Genomic DNA, 19,440 nt, shown 5'->3' with positions numbered 1-19,440 from the left:
AAAATACCACCGTGGGAGATGTGTTGATGGGCAGTGGGTATTTGGCGGCATTTGTCGTGAGACTCGAAAATTCTTTCTTGTGCCTGTTGCCAAACGAGATGCAAATACCTTATTGCCACTAATAAAAAAACATATAAAGCCAAATACTCGAATAATTTCGGACTTATTGGCTGCCTATAACAGAATCAGTGAGCTTGGACTTGGATATATACACGAGACGGTAAACCATTCCGAGAATTTTGTGGATCCCACATCTAACGCATGTACACATCTCATCGAGAATAAATGGTGGTGTGTTAAACGCCAGTTACCAAGTACGCACAGCACTCGTGGCAATTTTGCGATTCATTTGTACGAATATATGTGGAGATCACAGTTCTCAAAGAAAGAAATATTTGTGGAGCTCCTAAAATCCATCACCAAAGAATACACCTTTTAATCGTGAGTATGCTTGTAGAATATAGTATTTTCAATTTTGACAGCAATGGCCGAAATACTTGTGCTGGTCCGTTACTTCGCTTGATTTTTTCCATTCATAATACACGATTTGTTTGTAAGATGTTTGTTATCATACTTACCTGATATAGTTAGTTTATTACATTCAAATACTTGAAAATAAAGCTATTGACATGTTTAACGACACCACTACAGCACACTGATTTATTTATTGATTCATATGGTAGCGACCACCAAGCAAAGGGCCGCAACTCTAAACGCTTTTTATCATGTCGCCAAAAATGCGACCCCGAATACCTACATGTCGATTATGGCTTTACAGTCATTAACGGCCGACTTAATCGTTAAACATCGGTAGTGTTCGTAAACTAGAATGATGAATAAATTGGTTTACGTTAGTCTAGCATCTTAGTTGCAAATTAATTTTACCACTTTTAATTGACTAAATAAAAGTTATGGGCCAAAGGTTTTCAGTGTCACAGTGGTAAACCAAAAGTATAAATGTAATACATAAACATGACAATTTGGTATATTTACAATGTGAAAATGAAAGACAAGTATGTACTTAAACTATACATTAAAAAAGGTATTGCAATTTGTTCACATATGAATATTTATAGTTCACATTTATTTACCTGTAAATTAATTTTCACCGACAGCCCATAACAACTCCATACTAACGTCTCAATGCTTTTTTTATGTCATATTAAAAATACTCTACACCAAATAATTGGTTCCCTACCCTGGGTTTCTGCTAGAGGGTATGCAGGTAGAGGGTACAATTACATGTATGTACTAAAAAATCTCGGAAATTAATGGATATGTTTTGTTTTAATTTTTTGATAGATTATAGTAAGATAATTGCGGTTTAAAATTTGTAAAAGTGCATTAAATAAAATGGTCCAATAAAACATTTCAAATTCATAACTACCCAATATATGCCTTTGAATATATTTTGTTTTTATTACGTAACCTCGAATTATGTTCTGGCAGAAAGCCTGCTACCTTTGACAGAGGTTAAAACAATTGGTCGTCTAATTTTTGACTGTTACCATAAAGTAATATACTTAATCACTTTTGGCATCTAGCAATTTAAAGCAAATTTTACAATAGTTAGCACTTGGAATAAGCATCATATATTATTTTGTTTTGTTTTACCTGTAATATATTTTCACCAGGACTTCCTTCTTCCTCCATGAATGATTAAAGAAAATAACACTGGATATATTGTAGTTATTTTTGTTTTATTCCAATATATAATAACAAATGTGTTTTATGTCAGTATGTGGAGCAAACAAGCTGATACAGTTGGTTTGAAATCATGATTACAAAATCCTAAAGATAAAAGGAACTGGCTCCTAACGTCAGCCTCTACATATTGTCCACATCTGTACCGGCCTGTAGGAACGATATTTGAAGTGGGTGGGGGGGGGGGGGGGGGGGGGGGGGGGGGGTATACAGTCTCTAGTGAGGGGTACAAACTAGATTTTCATTTTATATCATCTTTATTTATGTGGAGTAGTGAACATTTTAAACATACATTTTTGTCTTCAAGTGTGGGATGGAGAACAAGCCCCTAGGCCCGCCCCTCACACACACACCCCACCCTACCCCATCCCAGTTCCTACGGGCCTGATGTAGTTTATATTAATAAATACAAAGACTACACAATGATATTGTCTACAGGACATATCAGGTGTAAAGTGATTGTCAGTATGTGACAACATTATAATATTTTCCAACATTTCTGTGTTTCTGTGCCCGGCTGTGGACAGTTTTGGCAGACGGGTAACACATTTGCTTAATAATTAAAAATACACAGTTTAACCAAACACATTAAAACTTGGAGGATAACTAGCTAAGATAACACAGAAAAGTGTGCTAATTTTAGTTTTTTGTTAAAGTATTATATCTTGCTTTGGTGAGGAGGGGACGCTTTTGAGCAAATTTGCGAAATTGGCCTCTGGAATATCCATTGACGTGTCATGTTTACATCTATGCTGGACAAGATTTATGATGAAATGTTATTACATTTTGTGTGTTTTTCTTCTAATTAGGTCCATTTGCTTCAGTTTACATTATAAAAGTCATAAAAAAGTATGTTAAAAAAAATGCTTGTTGTATGCTACATATGGTAATTTTTTTTATTTACCGTATAGTCTTCGACAAAAAACCTGCTAATTTTTTCCATCAGTACCAAGGGATCTTTATAAGCACCACTCAACACACAGGATAGCACATACCGCGGTCTTTGATATACCAGTCGTGGTTCACTGGCTAGAGCGAGAAATGTGCCGATTACAGCCTCCTACCACTATTACAGTCTGCACTTAGTAAAACCACAGCTGACTCAGGGGTGTGCGCAGGAAATTTTGCAGGTGGGGGTTGAGGTGTCTGGCGAAGCCCTTCTAGGGCTATTCTGAGGTGTTTTCTGCTGGCTAGCCGAGCTGCTTTCTGACAAAAAATTTTCGCCGTGAGCAGGGGGGGTTTTGACTGCCAAAACCACCCCACCCACCTGCGCACGCGCCTGTGACTGACCTCTCTTCTATAGTGGTAGTCTGAAACACACATAGAAAGTATGATTCACTTAAATGGACAGACCCTAGTTTTTAAACACTATGGCGTATTTTTTACTATTACTATAAGAGCCGTTTGTGATTACTGAAATCGGCCATTTTAATGATTTTATTGTTTAGATCATCTATTTCCGTACATCCGAAGTGTTTCTGGTCATCCTGGTGTTTTTAATATCACAAAATGCACCTTTCATAAAAATGCACGTGCATCTGAGAAGTATCGGTTATGGAGTCGAGTTCTAGTCTGCTTTTAAGGGTATTTCACCTTGTCAATGTCACAGACTGTTTCACTCTGTTGTAACATTATCCAGATGTGTTACACTTTTGTAAATTAACTAAACTTAGTGTCTATGTTCATGGGCTGAAGCTATGGTCTATGCCTTTAATGTGTACCCTGCAACACTATAGTGGTACTGTTGTGTCAAGGAGCCTTGGTACTAGCAGGTACTGTGCTGCCATTCCGGTACTGACATCCACACTGAGCGAGTTTTAACAGCCCAACATTCTTAACAATGGGGAGATGTAAGGCCACTGACTGCTCGCTAATAACTAATCACTAGCCCACTGTCCTGGACAAACAGTCCAGATAGCCGAGGTGTGTGGTCTAACAGAGTGATTGAACCTTAGGATTATAAACATGGAAATATATCATGCGTAGGTCTGGGGGGCGGGGGGCGTGTCAAAATACTTATAAACTGAGAGAAGAAACCTGTTGTCATTACTCATTTTCAATGAGCAGCAAGCCGCATATGAAGATATAATATTATGTCATCACGTCTTTTATTCTGTTTTATGGATAATTGATTCAAAGTTGGGTTTTTTAATAAATAAAACCATTTAAAAATGTATTTAAAATGAGCACTATGGGGTTATATGACCACTGAATTCACCACTGAGGGATCAATTCCAATATATTTTCCCTCAAATATATAACAAAAATTATATATCGGTAAACGTACAAGTTCAGGTATTCGTCCTATGAAAGACAAGTTGGAGGGAAGATATAAATAGACTATATGGAATGTTTTATAGCTTTTGAAAGACCCCCCCCCCCCCCCCCCAAGAAAACTACAATCTTCGAATCCCACCTCAAAAAACCCACACCCAGTCCCATAACAAAACAACAATCTCCAAATCTCTCCTCAAACAACCCCCGACCCAACCCCATAAAAAACCACAAGGCAGTTGGATCACTAATGGGGATTGAATGTTTCATGTTTGAAGAGCCAGTCGGTGAATCCCAAGATCATTTCTTTTTGAATCGTCTAACTGTCCTTGCTAGTAAATATACTCCTACCTTTATTTACACTAAGACCGGCCTCGGTGGTCTCGCAGTAAAGCCATCGGACATAAGGCTGGTAGGTATAGGGTTCACAGCCCAGTACAACTACTACACCCTCTTATTTCTTACTAATAACTAACAACTAGCCCACTGTCCTGGACAGATAGCCCAGATAGCTAAGGTGTGTGCCCAGGACAGCGTGTTTGCACCTTAATTGGATATAAGCACGAAAATAAGTTTAAATGAATAAATTATACTAGGGATGCATGGTATTATTGGTATACTGGGGCAGGATTTAGCTCAGTCAGTTGAGCGCTTGCCTGAGGTGCTTGCATCAGAGGATCAAACCACCTCGGTGGATGCATTCAAGTGATTGGGTTTTTTCTCGTTAGTGCATATAAAAATCCTTTGCTGCATTAGAAAAAATGTAGCAGGTTTTCTCTGATGACTATGTTTCAGAATTACTAAATGTTTGAAATCCATTAGTCGATAATTAATTAATCAATATGCTCTAGTGGTGTCATTAAACAATTTTTTATTTTTTTATTGGTATACCAATATAATCTGATTTGCAATATATCTTGATACAAAACATTGTAGGCTGTACATGCCACTAAATCGAATCACATAATGACAATAGTAACATACATTGTATGTAGCTAAAACATGTATATACAGTCTTTCAATCAACATTTACACCATTGATATACGAAGGAAAAGCTTTATTTAACGACGCACTCAACTTCAACTTGGGGCAATTCTACGGTAACTGACGCAACATTCAGACATTTTTTAACGTCTTTATTATTATTATTATTATTATAAAGTATTAAGAGTGTTTTTGCTTGAAATAAATATGTTGTGACAAAGTCATGTCAAAAGAAAATTTCATTGCATACAATCTCAGCGCAACTACAATCACAAATGAAGTGTGGGTAACTGACACAACAAAAAAAGTAACTTGTATTTGACATGCCTTTGAACGTTTCTGAATTCTCAAAATTCTCTGAATCTGAAGTATCAAGTTTTCAAGTATATATAGAAATGTGTAGTGCACAGGTAATCTATGATCACTAGAACAAGAAAACTAAGTTTTCTACAAGGAATTTTTTATTAACTTTTTTTTTTTATTAATGGGTAACTGACGTAACACTAAAAGTAACTGACGCAATATTTGTAAATTATAAAAACTAATAAGAACATATTTTAAAAATAAAACATTTGTCTTTGGAAACTGGTTTATCTAAATTGTAAGAAATACATAAATATTAAAGGGAATTAAAAAAACTAACAATAGGGGCATGTTCAGGGTGGTGGGTTGGGGGGTCAACCCTCCCCCCCCCCCCCCCTTCCCAACCCTATCTCTGCTCAAAGCAAATTATTATTATTATTTTAATATGCATTTCCATGCATTTGTCATGATGAATTTTACTTGTAGAATGCAAGAAATTGCATTTTAGGACATCAGGTTCTCACAATTCCCCCCCCCCCCCCCCCCCCCTGTAATTTGGGCAGTTACACCCTCGATGCCAGCCAGTCTAAACCCCAACTCCCTTCAAAATTTTCTGCACACATGCCTCAACAATGAGACAACAGTTTATGTTTACATGTATATCTTGATTCAAAGTGTAATGATTTGGGGTATTTTGCAATTTCCAAGTATATATACTGCATTCACTTTCTTGTGACATTACCAAATGACTGAACCGAACCAAATGTTTCGTAAGAAATCGATGGGAATAAGGCAGATATTGTAAATAACCCATATTCTTTCTTTAAAATCTATTTTGTTTTATTTTCAGCATGCTGTTCTGTCTCATTTTTTTCTTGTTTGATTTCACTTTATCTTGCTCCATTTTTCACTATTCTCTGTTCTTTTCCCTCTCCAACCTCTTTCTGTCTTCGTTCAAATGTGTTTGATTCTCGTTCATTTTCTAGGTTGCTGTCTTGGGAGGTATTCTACTAAAAACATCAGCAACTTGGGATATTTTTAGTAGTAGTAACCAATTATTAAAATGAATGAACATTTGCTGTTTAGAACTATTAAAGGGGCAATCTCATAGTTGCATAACACATTTCCAAAAATTATTATTATTATTATATTTATCTTTTGAAATGTAAAGATTATTCTTGAATGAACTTACATGCCCATAAAATATTACAACCGAATAACTTCATTTACAGGTAAAAAAGAATTATATCATTACAAAATTAATTTCAGGTGACCAACAATTAATTGCGTGAAATCACATTTTTAATTGGAGTTGCAATTGCACAATGACAAAGGATTGGCTGTTTTGTTGAATAATTGATACAAATTGTTTATGGGAAAGTGTAATGTTGATTTATTTGTTGAGTTAATTATGAAAGATTATGTATGAAATCATCTAATGTGTACGGTAGTTATTAATCATAAATAAATGTAAAAATAGCAAAATAAGTGTCTTGCCACTACATGTATGAAACGGCAATTTTAAATTTGTGTTACCGGTTATTATTATTGAACATTATAGATACGGTTTACAATAAACAGTGCTGTACATATATTAATCTAAGCTAATGAAACGATGTCTACCTCTGACATCACAAGCAATACAATATACATGTATCTAATGAAACAAATTATATGTGCATCTGACGTCAAAAGCTATACAATATACTGGTATATCTTGAAGTATAAGGGTATATGCAATGATGCTTGTGAAATTGCTATCATCTACATACATGTATCTATTTAAAAACAGTGCTAACGGAGTCATGATTATTTTATTTTAGTGAAATGGACATCTTCAGATTAACTTCTAAGGAGTGACAGTATTTGCAGTTCTTGATAACTATTTTTTCCATAGTTTTACACAGATGTGATAATAATGAAATTATAAAACTTACAAGTGCAAAGGCCAAGAAAATTCTGAAAGTTATTGTTAAATTTTTTATAGCACTCACTCAAGTTTGGGAATTAACACATTTCACAATCTTACATTATATGCTTCCAAGAAATATAACAATGGAAAATAATGTATGTGTTAATGTGTTGCGCCAGTTACCGACTTGGGAGTTACGTCAGTTACCAATAAATTTTAATTCTAGGTGTGCCCACTCAGATTATTATGTTGTCATGTTGTGTAACCATGGCACAATTAAGAGAATATACAAAAAAAATATATATGGTAGCACTGTAGGAGGTTAATATTAAAATTAAGCTTCAAAAGGTAACTGATGCAACAAGGTCATGCTATTAGTTCAAGTTTTCATTCATAAAAATCTATTCCAAATTTATTAATTTGTGTTGTTTGGGAATTACCATTAAGATCTTAGCAACAAAATGCAATACTTACCTTTATCATATTCATCCAATTTTAATGACATTTAAAAAAAAAGATTTCAGTGCAATTTGGGTTCTATTCTTAGGAGGAAATACCACAAATTAAAGATGGCCGCCAGGTCACATGACACAGTTTTGAATTAAAACCTGAGTATTTTATGGTTTATTCATTATTAACAAATAATTCTATGTGAAAAATAAAGGCATAACGGGAAAATATTTCACTCCAGAGGTATCATTTTTTTGTGGAATTGCCCCTTGTCTTTCATAGGACAAATACCAGAACTTGTACATTTACCGATATATAATTTTTGTTATATATTTGAGGGAAAATATATTGAAATTGATCCCTCAGTGGTGAATCCAGTGGTCATATAACCCCATGAAATGTTTAAGTGCTCATTTTAAATACATTTAAAAAAAAAAGGTTTTATTTATTAAAAAAACAACTAAAAAACTTTGAATCAATCATCCATAAAACAGAATAAAAGACATGTGATGACATAATATTATAACTTCACATGCGGCATGCTGCTCATTGAAAAAGAGTAATGACAATGGGTTTCTTCTCTCAGTTTATAAATGTTTTGGCTTCCCCCAGACCCGCACATGATATATTTCTGTGTTTATAATCCTAGTTTCAGCCCGTGAAGATAAACACTAAATTTAGTTTATCTAACACATCTGGATACGGTTACAACAGAGTGAAATGGAGTGTGTGACGTTGACAAAGTGAAAAACTAGGGTCTGTCCCTTTAAGTGAACCACACTTTCTACGTCTGTTTCAGACTACCACTATAGCAGAGAGGTCAGTCACCTGTGGGTTTACTAAGGGCAGACTGTAATAGTGGTAGGAGGCTGTAATCGGCACATTTCTCGCTCATAGTGTTTAAAAACTAGGGTCTGTCCCTTTAAGTGAACCACACTTTCTACGTCTGTTTCAGACTACCACTATAGCAGAGAGGTCAGTCACCTGTGGGTTTACTAAGGGCAGACTGTAATAGTGGTAGGAGGCTGTAATCGGCACATTTCTCGCTCATAGTGTTTAAAAACTAGGGTCTGTCCCTTTAAGTGAACCACACTTTCTACGTCTGTTTCAGACTACCACTATAGCAGAGAGGTCAGTCACCTGTGGGTTTACTAAGGGCAGACTGTAATAGTGGTAGGAGGCTGTAATCGGCACATTTCTCGCTCATAGTGTTTAAAAACTAGGGTCTGTCCCTTTAAGTGAACCACACTTTCTACGTCTGTTTCAGACTACCACTATAGCAGAGAGGTCAGTCACCTGTGGGTTTACTAAGGGCAGACTGTAATAGTGGTAGGAGGCTGTAATCGGCACATTTCTCGCTCATAGTGTTTAAAAACTAGGGTCTGTCCCTTTAAGTGAACCACACTTTCTACGTCTGTTTCAGACTACCACTATAGCAGAGAGGTCAGTCACCTGTGGGTTTACTAAGGGCAGACTGTAATAGTGGTAGGAGGCTGTAATCGGCACATTTCTCGCTCATAGTGTTTAAAAACTAGGGTCTGTCCCTTTAAGTGAACCACACTTTCTACGTCTGTTTCAGACTACCACTATAGCAGAGAGGTCAGTCACCTGTGGGTTTACTAAGGGCAGACTGTAATAGTGGTAGGAGGCTGTAATCGGCACATTTCTCGCTCATAGTGTTTAAAAACTAGGGTCTGTCCCTTTAAGTGAACCACACTTTCTACGTCTGTTTCAGACTACCACTATAGCAGAGAGGTCAGTCACCTGTGGGTTTACTAAGGGCAGACTGTAATAGTGGTAGGAGGCTGTAATCGGCACATTTCTCGCTCATAGTGTTTAAAAACTAGGGTCTGTCCCTTTAAGTGAACCACACTTTCTACGTCTGTTTCAGACTACCACTATAGCAGAGAGGTCAGTCACCTGTGGGTTTACTAAGGGCAGACTGTAATAGTGGTAGGAGGCTGTAATCGGCACATTTCTCGCTCATAGTGTTTAAAAACTAGGGTCTGTCCCTTTAAGTGAACCACACTTTCTACGTCTGTTTCAGACTACCACTATAGCAGAGAGGTCAGTCACCTGTGGGTTTACTAAGGGCAGACTGTAATAGTGGTAGGAGGCTGTAATCGGCACATTTCTCGCTCATAGTGTTTAAAAACTAGGGTCTGTCCCTTTAAGTGAACCACACTTTCTACGTCTGTTTCAGACTACCACTATAGCAGAGAGGTCAGTCACCTGTGGGTTTACTAAGGGCAGACTGTAATAGTGGTAGGAGGCTGTAATCGGCACATTTCTCGCTCATAGTGTTTAAAAACTAGGGTCTGTCCCTTTAAGTGAACCACACTTTCTACGTCTGTTTCAGACTACCACTATAGCAGAGAGGTCAGTCACCTGTGGGTTTACTAAGGGCAGACTGTAATAGTGGTAGGAGGCTGTAATCGGCACATTTCTCGCTCATAGTGTTTAAAAACTAGGGTCTGTCCCTTTAAGTGAACCACACTTTCTACGTCTGTTTCAGACTACCACTATAGCAGAGAGGTCAGTCACCTGTGGGTTTACTAAGGGCAGACTGTAATAGTGGTAGGAGGCTGTAATCGGCACATTTCTCGCTCATAGTGTTTAAAAACTAGGGTCTGTCCCTTTAAGTGAACCACACTTTCTACGTCTGTTTCAGACTACCACTATAGCAGAGAGGTCAGTCACCTGTGGGTTTACTAAGGGCAGACTGTAATAGTGGTAGGAGGCTGTAATCGGCACATTTCTCGCTCATAGTGTTTAAAAACTAGGGTCTGTCCCTTTAAGTGAACCACACTTTCTACGTCTGTTTCAGACTACCACTATAGCAGAGAGGTCAGTCACCTGTGGGTTTACTAAGGGCAGACTGTAATAGTGGTAGGAGGCTGTAATCGGCACATTTCTCGCTCATAGTGTTTAAAAACTAGGGTCTGTCCCTTTAAGTGAACCACACTTTCTACGTCTGTTTCAGACTACCACTATAGCAGAGAGGTCAGTCACCTGTGGGTTTACTAAGGGCAGACTGTAATAGTGGTAGGAGGCTGTAATCGGCACATTTCTCGCTCATAGTGTTTAAAAACTAGGGTCTGTCCCTTTAAGTGAACCACACTTTCTACGTCTGTTTCAGACTACCACTATAGCAGAGAGGTCAGTCACCTGTGGGTTTACTAAGGGCAGACTGTAATAGTGGTAGGAGGCTGTAATCGGCACATTTCTCGCTCATAGTGTTTAAAAACTAGGGTCTGTCCCTTTAAGTGAACCACACTTTCTACGTCTGTTTCAGACTACCACTATAGCAGAGAGGTCAGTCACCTGTGGGTTTACTAAGGGCAGACTGTAATAGTGGTAGGAGGCTGTAATCGGCACATTTCTCGCTCATAGTGTTTAAAAACTAGGGTCTGTCCCTTTAAGTGAACCACACTTTCTACGTCTGTTTCAGACTACCACTATAGCAGAGAGGTCAGTCACCTGTGGGTTTACTAAGGGCAGACTGTAATAGTGGTAGGAGGCTGTAATCGGCACATTTCTCGCTCATAGTGTTTAAAAACTAGGGTCTGTCCCTTTAAGTGAACCACACTTTCTACGTCTGTTTCAGACTACCACTATAGCAGAGAGGTCAGTCACCTGTGGGTTTACTAAGGGCAGACTGTAATAGTGGTAGGAGGCTGTAATCGGCACATTTCTCGCTCATAGTGTTTAAAAACTAGGGTCTGTCCCTTTAAGTGAACCACACTTTCTACGTCTGTTTCAGACTACCACTATAGCAGAGAGGTCAGTCACCTGTGGGTTTACTAAGGGCAGACTGTAATAGTGGTAGGAGGCTGTAATCGGCACATTTCTCGCTCATAGTGTTTAAAAACTAGGGTCTGTCCCTTTAAGTGAACCACACTTTCTACGTCTGTTTCAGACTACCACTATAGCAGAGAGGTCAGTCACCTGTGGGTTTACTAAGGGCAGACTGTAATAGTGGTAGGAGGCTGTAATCGGCACATTTCTCGCTCATAGTGTTTAAAAACTAGGGTCTGTCCCTTTAAGTGAACCACACTTTCTACGTCTGTTTCAGACTACCACTATAGCAGAGAGGTCAGTCACCTGTGGGTTTACTAAGGGCAGACTGTAATAGTGGTAGGAGGCTGTAATCGGCACATTTCTCGCTCATAGTGTTTAAAAACTAGGGTCTGTCCCTTTAAGTGAACCACACTTTCTACGTCTGTTTCAGACTACCACTATAGCAGAGAGGTCAGTCACCTGTGGGTTTACTAAGGGCAGACTGTAATAGTGGTAGGAGGCTGTAATCGGCACATTTCTCGCTCATAGTGTTTAAAAACTAGGGTCTGTCCCTTTAAGTGAACCACACTTTCTACGTCTGTTTCAGACTACCACTATAGCAGAGAGGTCAGTCACCTGTGGGTTTACTAAGGGCAGACTGTAATAGTGGTAGGAGGCTGTAATCGGCACATTTCTCGCTCATAGTGTTTAAAAACTAGGGTCTGTCCCTTTAAGTGAACCACACTTTCTACGTCTGTTTCAGACTACCACTATAGCAGAGAGGTCAGTCACCTGTGGGTTTACTAAGGGCAGACTGTAATAGTGGTAGGAGGCTGTAATCGGCACATTTCTCGCTCATAGTGTTTAAAAACTAGGGTCTGTCCCTTTAAGTGAACCACACTTTCTACGTCTGTTTCAGACTACCACTATAGCAGAGAGGTCAGTCACCTGTGGGTTTACTAAGGGCAGACTGTAATAGTGGTAGGAGGCTGTAATCGGCACATTTCTCGCTCATAGTGTTTAAAAACTAGGGTCTGTCCCTTTAAGTGAACCACACTTTCTACGTCTGTTTCAGACTACCACTATAGCAGAGAGGTCAGTCACCTGTGGGTTTACTAAGGGCAGACTGTAATAGTGGTAGGAGGCTGTAATCGGCACATTTCTCGCTGCTTTTATATGCACCATCTCACAGACAGGATAGCACATACCATGGCCTTTGATATACCAGTCGTGGTGCACTGGCTAGAATGAGAAATAGCCCAATGGGGCCACCGACGGGGATCGATCCCAAACTGACCGCGCATCAAGCAAGCACTTTACCACTGGGCTACGTCCCGCCATCCCATTGATATAAATACTACCACTCCTCAACTGTAATATAATAATAAATCAGAAAAATATGGGGTGTTTAGCTGCTTGTTTCAGACATAACAAGAAATGTCATTGAATACCCTAGTTCGAGGTGTGGATCCAAGGGAGTGCTGTTGTTTTGGGTTTTTTTGCCAATGTAAAAAAAAAACAAGCATTGAGAGTACCTTACCAGGCCCAACACATTTTTGTATCTCCTAAATTCAAGGGTCATAACTGTGTAAAGAAATTGGTAAATCACCTTGAAAGTCTGTAACAGTACATGATAAAGCAATACACAAAATTTCAGCTTAATATCTCAAGGCATTGTGAAAATAACATCCAGAAAACATGTTTTTATATCTCCTAAGTTCAAGGGCCATGCATAACTTATGTCAAAAATGGTAAATCACCACGAAAGTCAAACTTGATATCCAACAGTATGTATACACAAAATTTCAACTCAGTATCTCAAGGCATTGTGAAAAAACATCTGCAAAACTAAATGTGGCACAGACAGATGGACGGACGGACGGACAGACAGACAGACAGAAGGATGGACATGAACCCTATTTGTACTAGGACCTTGCACATGTTTTAAGCACAATGGTAGTTGGTACACTGACACTAATTCAAATTAAATTACATGTATTTATTGACCAGATGAAACAACATTTTATTACAACAAACACTGTCACATTTATTACCAATGGCAAGGACTGGTAGCATTAACTGTGGAATGAAAAATTAGGTGAACTTCGAACTTTGACCCAGTGAAATACTATTTGGTGTACTGCTACCTAATAATACCTAGGCTATGGTACCTAATTAAGGTCTCACTACACAGATGTCATCTGCCATTGAAACCCATGTTAAACTGCCCAACTTCAAGCGAAGATTGCCCATAGAACGGGTTCTCGTTGGCACTAACAACATACACCATTGCGAACATACATTATATAAGCATTTATATTCACTCCAAAATGGAGAACATTTCCGTCTCAGTTTTTTGCTATATGACCGCATCTGGATGTAGTACCGGTCCGAACAGGTGGTTCATTAACCAATTCACTCCAGCTGTCACTTGCGCTATATACCCATGCCCCAAAAGGTTGATGCACAATATTACAAAATAACATGGGCAAAATACAGCCAGAAGGCTTACCATTAAACATACATATTGCTTTAATTCTTCACCATTTCCTAGAAGTGAATATGTGAACCACAACATGTGTCACAATTAGGAACTATAGTGGACCATGATGAATGAACTCTCACCCTGGAGTGATCTGTGTAGTGAGACCTAAGACATAGTTTACTACTACCATGTTTTAGTAATAGTAATGGGATGTAACTCCATACATATTATTTTATCAGACGTTATTTCCTCTTCTTTAATTAAACAATCAAAATATTTAGACCGGTTATAGACAGATTATGTGCTTGGTCATTATAAAAAGTTCTGTGTAGTCTTTGTAAACATAGTCTGTATGACCTTTATTGTCAGACTCTATGTGGTCTTTATTTACAGGTTCTGTATGTGGTCTTTAAAGTTAGGTTCTGTGCAGTCTTTATACATAGGTTCTGTTTGCTGTTTTTATAGTAAGGTTTGATTGTACAGGCATGTCCACAACACGTGAATTCATGCTTGGTGATTCCATTACTGAATGTTTACAAAATGTGTAGTACTTCTTGATTTTTGTATTTCAGACTGAAACCATGACGACATCCCTCGGTAAGAAGCACATGCAGCAGCTGTCCAGGTGGATTGGCGGGAGGAAAGGTTACACACTTCTGTTTAAGGCTAGCAGAGATGGGTGTGTCTCCCAGACATTCCACGCCAAGTGCGATAACCAGGGTCCAACAGTTACAGTGTGCTACAACACAGACCGGTGTGTGTTTGGTGGATACAACCCTCTTAGCTGGAACTCTTCAGGAGCTTGGACAACTGACAACAAAGCATTCCTCTTCAAACTGAAGTTCAAGGGAAATGATGCACCGAGACAATACCCAATACAACCAAATAATGCAAATGGAATGTACAACCATACAACCTATGGGCCAACATTTGGTTCAAGTCATGATCTGTGTGTCTTCACTAATACCATTAATAGAACTGGAAATTATTTTCAAGGAAATAATAATACAAACTTTGGGACTAGTTACAACATGGGTGGTGACACAGTTGCACAGATTACCAACAATAACATACAGTTCCTAGACATAGAAGTATACCAAGTGACAAGTATGTAACATTTATTATTACTACAACCCACTAGATATAGAAGTGTACCAGGTGACAAGTATGTAACATTTATTAGTACTACAGCACACTAGATATAGATGAGTACCAGGTGACAAGTATGTAACATTTATTATTACTACAACACACTAGATATAGAAGTGTACCAGGTGACAAGTACGTAACAGTTAATATAACATTTATTATTACTACAACACACTAGATATAGAAGTGTACCACGTGACAAGTACGTAACCGTTAATATTACTACAACACACTACATACAGAAGTGTACCAGGTGACAAGTACGTAACAGTTAATATTACTACAACACACTAGATATAGAAGTATACCAGGTGACAAGTACGTAACATTTAATATTACTACAACACACTACATATAGAAGTGTACCAGGTGACAAGTATGTGACAGTTAATATTACAAGTACGTGACAGTTAATATTACTACAACACACTAGATATAGAAATGTACCAGGTGACAAGTACGTAACATTTAATATTACTACAACACACTAGATATAGAAGTGTACCAGGTGACAAGTATGTGACAGTTAATATTACAAGTACGTGACAGTTAATATTACTACAACACACTAGACATACAAATGTACCAGGTGACAAGTACGTAACAGTTAATATTACTACAACACACTAGATGTAGATGTGTACCAGGTGACAAGTATGTGACAGTTAATATTACTACAACACACTAGATATAGAAGTGTACCAGGTGACAAGTATGTGACAGTTAATATTACTACAACACACTAGATGTAGATGTGTACCAGGTGACAAGTATGTAACAATTAATATTACTACAACACACTAGGTATCGTATAGATGTGTACCGGTGACAAGTATGTAACAGTTAATATTACTACAACATGCTAGATATAGAAATGTACCAGGTGACAAGTATGTAACAGTTAATATTACTACAACACACTAGGTATCATATAGAAATGTACCAGGTGACAAGTACGTAACATTTAATATTACTACAACACACTAGATATAGAAGTATACCAGGTGACAAATACATAACAGTTAATATTACTACAACACACTAGATACAGAAGTGTACCAGGTGACAAGTATGTGACAGTTAATATTACTACAACACACTAGATATAGAAGTGTACCAGGTGACAAGTACATAACAGTTAATATTACTACAACACACTAGATACAGAAGTGTACCAGGTGACAAGTACGTAACATTTAATATTACTGCAACACACTAGATATAGAAATGTAACAGGTGACAAGTATGTAACATTTATTATTACTACAACCCACTAGATATGGATGAGTACCAGGTGACAAGTATGTAACATTTATTATTACTACAACCCACTAGATATAGATGTGTACCAGGTGACAAGTACGTAACAGTTAATATTACTACAACACACTAGAAATAGAAGTGTACCAGGTGACAAGTACGTGACAGTTAATGTTACAACACACTAGATATAGAAGTGTACCAGGTGACAAGTAGGTGACAGTTAATATTACTACAACACACTAGATGTAGATGTGTACCAGGTGACAAGTATGTAACAATTAATATTACTACAACACACTAGGTATCATATAGATGTGTACCGGTGACAAGTATGTAACAGTTAATATTACTACAACATGCTAGATATAGAAATGTACCAGGTGACAAGTATGTAACAGTTAATATTACTACAACACACTAGGTATCATATAGAAATGTACCAGGTGACAAGTACGTAACATTTAATATTACTACAACACACTAGATATAGAAGTATACCAGGTGACAAATACATAACAGTTAATATTACTACAACACACTAGATACAGAAGTGTACCAGGTGACAAGTATGTGACAGTTAATATTACTACAACACACTAGATATAGAAGTGTACCAGGTGACAAGTACGTAACAGTTAATATTACTACAACACACTAGATACAGAAGTATACAAGGTGACAAGTATGTGACAGTTAATATTACTAAACACACTAGATATAGAAGTGTACCAGGTGACAAGTACATAACAGTTAATATTACTACAACACACTAGGTATACCAGGTGACAAGTACGTAACAGTTAATATTACTACAACACACTAGATACAGAAGTGTACCAGGTGACAAGTACGTAACATTTAATATTACTGCAACACACTAGATATAGAAATGTAACAGGTGACAAGTATGTAACATTTATTATTACTACAACACACTAGATATAGAAGTGTACCAGGTGACAAGTATGTAACATTTATTATTACTACAACCCACTAGATATAGATGAGTACCAGGTGACAAGTATGTAACATTTATTATTACTACAACCCACTAGATATAGATGTGTACCAGGTGACAAGTACGTAACAGTTAATATTACTACAACACACTAGAAATAGAAGTGTACCAGGTGACAAGTACGTGACAGTTAATATTACAACACACTAGATATAGAAGTGTACCAGGTGACAAGTATGTAACAGTTAATATTACTACAACACACTAAATATAGAAATGTACCAGGTGACAAATACATAACATTTAATATTACTACAACACACTAGATATAGAAGTGTACCACGTGACAAGTACATAACAGTTACTATGACTACAACACAATAGATATAGAAGTGTACCAGGTGACATGTATGTAACAGTTAATATTACTACAACACACTAAATATAGAAATGTACCAGGTGACAAGTACATAACAGTTAATATGACTACAACACACTAGATACAGAAGTATACCAGGTGACAAGTACATGACAGTTAATATTACTACAACACACTAGATATAGAAGTATACCAGGTGACAAGTACGTAACATTTAATATTACTACAACACACTAGATATAGAAGTGTACCAGGTGACAAGTATGTGACAGTTAACATTACAAGTACGTGACAGTTAATATTACTACAACACACTAGACATACAAATGTACCAGGTGACAAGTATGTAACAATTAATATTACTACAACACACTAGGTATCATATAGATGTGTACCGGTGACAAGTATGTAACAGTTAATATTACTACAACATGCTAGATATAGAAATGTGACAAGTATGTAACAGTTAATATTACTACAACATGCTAGATATAGAAATGTGACAAGTATGTAACAGTTTATATTACTACAACACACTAGGTATCATATAGAAATGTACCAGGTGACAAGTACGTAACATTTAATATTACTACAACACACTAGATATAGAAGTATACCAGGTGACAAGTACGTAACATTTAATATTACTACAACACACTAGATATAGAAGTATACCAGGTGAGAAGTACATAACAGTTAATATTATTACAACACACTAGATACAGAAGTGTACCAGGTGACAAGTATGTGACAGTTAATATTACTACAACACACTAGATATAGAAGTGTACCAGGTGACAAGTATGTAATAGTTAATATTAGTACAACACTAGATATAATGTGTACAGGTGACTGATATATTACTAGATAATTATGACTTGTAGTCATCAGAGCAAACACGCTACATTTTTCCATTAGCTGCATGGGATCTTTTATATTCACTTTCCCACAGGCAAGACATACCACTGCATTTACCCTTGTTGGAACAATAAAATACCCATCCAAGGGTCGGGACTAGAGAGACCTAACCCCACCAACTAAAAATTCAAGTACCGGTAGTGAAGTAAAATTTGTTTACCATTTTCAATGAAGTGCCCCTTATAATCAGGATGGGTTTTTTTTTTGGAGGGGAGGTATTTGCATTCCCCCACCACCACCATGATTGTCAGGTTAAATATATGTCACAGTGTAATCTATTTCCACTGTGTTGTTTTTCATTGGCTGCATGGCAGTGGTGACTTGATCATCACCTAGGAGCAGCCAATCGTATGTCTTGAAATTGTTAACACATGTACATACGTATGTATGTACATACGTGTGATAACAACCCATGTGTTATCAAAAATAATGCATGGTGTTCTCACCAACGGGTGTGTAAGAAAAACATGTATTACAGTGACACACTTATACATTTACACATTGCACAAAAGTAAGGATATAAACCAATACACACCACCACCCACAAACACCTGACAATTTTTCATAATGAACTAAACTTGTAACACACAATTTTTTTTAATATTTTCTTTTCAGTTTTTAATGTCATTTTTTCTTGTTTATGAAAAATGTCAACACACCAACTCTTTTTCTGTTTTTACTTAATCCAGATCTATTTTGATAGCCCATCAGTTTTGGGTCTGCTGAAAAATATGATTCCAAAGTTTCCATTTCTTAATACATTTCTCATATTTATTCTTACTGCAATATTCTGCTTTTCCTAAATTATAATAGGAATTTATTTTGAATTTAAGTATTTCAAAACTAGATGTTTTCTTATCAAATATTTGAACTATATTTG

At 37.1% G+C, this 19,440-nt stretch overlaps 1 protein-coding gene across 1 annotated transcript in view; it reads left to right on the top strand.

The window, feature by feature from the left end:
- The first annotated feature begins 470 nt into the window (after window positions 1-470).
- LOC121378697 (interferon-induced protein 44-like) overlaps window positions 471-19,440 on the top strand; it is a 26,565-nt gene continuing 7,595 nt past the window's right edge. The window contains exons 1-2 of the mRNA XM_041506980.1: window positions 471-553; window positions 14,466-15,005. Of these exons, the coding sequence (XP_041362914.1) occupies window positions 14,475-15,005 (531 nt within the window). The 5' untranslated portion in view covers window positions 471-553; window positions 14,466-14,474. The remainder of the gene's footprint in view (window positions 554-14,465; window positions 15,006-19,440) is intronic.

Source organism: Gigantopelta aegis, chromosome 8 (genome assembly GCF_016097555.1).
Source record: "Gigantopelta aegis isolate Gae_Host chromosome 8, Gae_host_genome, whole genome shotgun sequence".
Lineage (NCBI taxonomy): Eukaryota > Metazoa > Mollusca > Gastropoda > Neomphalida > Peltospiridae > Gigantopelta > Gigantopelta aegis.
This window is presented reverse-complemented; position numbering and strand designations above follow the sequence as displayed.